Source organism: Protobothrops mucrosquamatus, unplaced genomic scaffold (assembly GCF_001527695.2).
Source record: "Protobothrops mucrosquamatus isolate PMUCROS unplaced genomic scaffold, P.Mucros_1.0 scaffold_45, whole genome shotgun sequence".
Classification (NCBI taxonomy): domain Eukaryota; kingdom Metazoa; phylum Chordata; class Lepidosauria; order Squamata; family Viperidae; genus Protobothrops; species Protobothrops mucrosquamatus.
Window position 1 is genome coordinate 643,806 of NW_015386121.1, and position 2,873 is coordinate 646,678.

The 2,873-nt window shown below is 37.0% G+C and overlaps 1 protein-coding gene across 2 annotated transcripts in view; it reads right to left on the minus strand.

Moving 5' to 3' along the window:
- Positions 1–2,272, minus strand: part of SNRPB2 (small nuclear ribonucleoprotein polypeptide B2) — a 12,157-nt gene extending 9,885 nt beyond the window's left edge. The window contains exons 1-3 of one of the 2 annotated variants that reach the window (XM_015811052.2): positions 2,117–2,272; positions 1,357–1,436; positions 432–604 (exon numbers count right to left, since the gene is read on the minus strand). In XM_015811052.2, coding sequence (XP_015666538.1) covers positions 432–604; positions 1,357–1,420 — 237 coding nt within the window. In that variant the 5' untranslated portion in view covers positions 1,421–1,436; positions 2,117–2,272. Of the gene's footprint in view, positions 1–431; positions 605–1,356; positions 1,437–2,116 lie in introns of those variants that run through there. The other variant, XM_029283159.1, reaches the window with a different exon arrangement.
- Between the last annotated feature and the right edge of the window lie 601 nt (positions 2,273–2,873).

Below are 2,873 nucleotides of genomic sequence, written 5' to 3' on the forward strand. Positions count from 1 at the left end.
CTTTTTCAACAAGCGGGTCTGGCCTAGGGAGAATTTTTAAATAGGGACAATTTTAATTTAAATCTTAATTAATTATACAGCGAAAAAAATATTTGGTTTTTAATAGGTTTTTATGGGGGGACGATGTTTTATGTGTTTTAATATGCTGTAAGCCGCCCTGAGTCCTATAGGGAGAAGGGCGGCATATAAATCCATGTAATAAATAAATAAATAAATAATAAATAAATAAATATTAAACACTGAAAAGAAAATTAAAATATCTCTTTCCATCTGTAGCAGATCTGGCAGGATATAAATATGACATCTTTCTTGTCATATTATGAGTTAATTCATAAAGTTAGTTTAAGAATGTATTGAAAAATCTGAACTTTATAAGATACTGTCAACATGTCCATACTGTTATGTTTCATGATAAAAAATTAACAACTTACCATTGGTTTGCCATAGAATGGGAAACCTTGTAACTGCCTCAGAGCATTGGTGGCTGATCCAAGCTCTTTAAATATAATAAAGGCTTGTCCTCGCATCTTCATTGTTTTTAAAGCCACAATATCCACCACATGACCAAATTGGGAAAATAGTGCATATAAGGATCTTTTGAGTTCTGTTAGGAAAAAAAGGAAAGGAAGTTGTATTATTTGCAGCTATCTATTTAAAATAATATTCAGAACTTTACAATTGGTAGATTAGCATATTAACTGTTATTATAGTGACTTTATGATTTGAATGCAGAAATTCCTATTTCTAAATGAAATCTTTATACAGAACTCAAAAAATTATCTGATAGGAGAAATCCTATCAATTAATCCTTACAATTCTGGGCCAGAAACAGTGATTACCTGACTCAGTAAAAGCAACTCACAATGTGCCTACCTTTGTTTTTAAGATACAGGTGACCATGGTTTAAAGTAGGGAATCTCTCAACCTTATATATACATATGTTCTGGAAACATAAATGTATCAAATACTATTAGCTTGATTACTCTGCATTTTCTTCAGACAGCAGAAACAAGTTTCTGGATACCAACTGCTGTGATACAGACAAGAGGATCCTATAGCATGTTTATATCTCTCATAAACATCTAGGTGGGTACTGGGAGATTAGACCTCTGCAATATGATATGTCTTTCCTTCCAATATATTCTCAGAGAAAAGCATCACAACCTAATAATGGAAGTCCAATTGTGCTCTAAGTTAAAGTAACTGTAGATTTCTGACCCAGAGAAATTTTCCTTTCAAAAAAGCAAATTACAATCTGCTAAAGACCAATTCAAGGCTAAGAAAGAAAAAAATGAGAATTGCACATGTCCTAATTCAATTCATTAGGATACACTTAAGGCTCACTTATTGTCATACCGTCTTTTTTAATTTTATCATTCACATTATTGATATAAAGTGTATGGTTCGGTCGAATATCCATCTTCCAATAAGCTGACCTGAAAAATAAAGATATAGCACATTCATATATCCAAGTTTCTCCAACAAACTAAAAGCACGATACATTAAGACTACATCCACTAACCCACAATGACTCTTCAGAATCTTCTAATTCAAAAAAGCAAACACTATTATAGTTACACACTTTTGGGGACTGGAGTGGGAGACCACCCTAAGGATGTATATGGAAGACACTTATTGAAATTTCAGAGAACAACAAAAGCAATTCTTGGTCACAACCTGATTGTGTTGTGTTCTAAAATTTGACATTCTAAAAAGTCTGATCAGCAAAAACGCTGAATCAAAGCATTACGGTTATGTTCAAGCAACAAAATTAAAATGTCTTTTGGGGCTGCTTCATTGCCATTGCCAAAGCCATAAAAAGAAGTTAATCTCATGAAGTGGCTTTCGGCAAAGCACCTTAGTAAAAGGAGCACTACGTAAAAGTGGTACTCCACTGTACAGTATTGCGTTGCCAATTTGCCTGTGCAACGAGGATACAGAGTAAATCTGTCTTAATTTCTTCTAAATTTTCCTCTCGGCATTACACTGGGATGTGGCTGCCCCACTGAGATCTCCGCCTGGAAAGGAGGAAGGGGGCACACGGGGGCGCGCGATTCACGCTCTATCCCACGGGAGCTGCATTCGGCTCAAGAAGCCCGCGATTCGACCCCCTCACCTTAAGAATCCCGGAACGATAGAGAGGACAGGAGAGCCTTTTCTTCCCTAAAAAAAACGACGGAATAACCGCCGAGCCAAACAACTTGTCTATCTCTCTTCTTCTTCTGCGCGTGCTACTACCTCCGTCTGACTCCTTCCGTTTCCGCTTTAAACCTGCTTAGAAAAGGCCACCCGTTCAGCCACTTCCGGTATTCCACAATCTATATCCACGAAGAAATCTATCAGACTGGGGCTAATACATTAGTATATTTAACTTCCGGTTAAAAGGAGGAGGAAAAAAAAAAGAAAAGTCGGCATTTTTGGGCGCTCTAGTCTAGGCCATAATATCTCTGTGATAACCTGCCGTACTTTGGAAAACTTGTTCAAATTTAAAGCCGGACGTGGTGTTAACTGAGTGAAAGAGCGTAGAGCTATAAAATAGAAGAGACTACGCTCTCTTCCCGTGACAATCCAATTGACTCCATACCGGTAATAATATTTGCCGCCCTCCCAATCGTCGATTTGAGGCTGCACAAATGCGCATGTTTCATTGGGTTCGAAAAATACAGGGTGCTCGTGTTCTAAGAAACTTGGATTGTCTTTTCATTCGATAACGGGAATTTAATGGAAATATTCTTAGTATGCAAGAGTTGTATGCTGGTATCCATTCCCAGCTCTATGAATTTAAGGAATATTGTGCCACCTGAAGGATCAATACATTTATTTTATGACACAGGTGTTTAGGAATGAGTATACAAGCCTAGAGGCGTTATAGG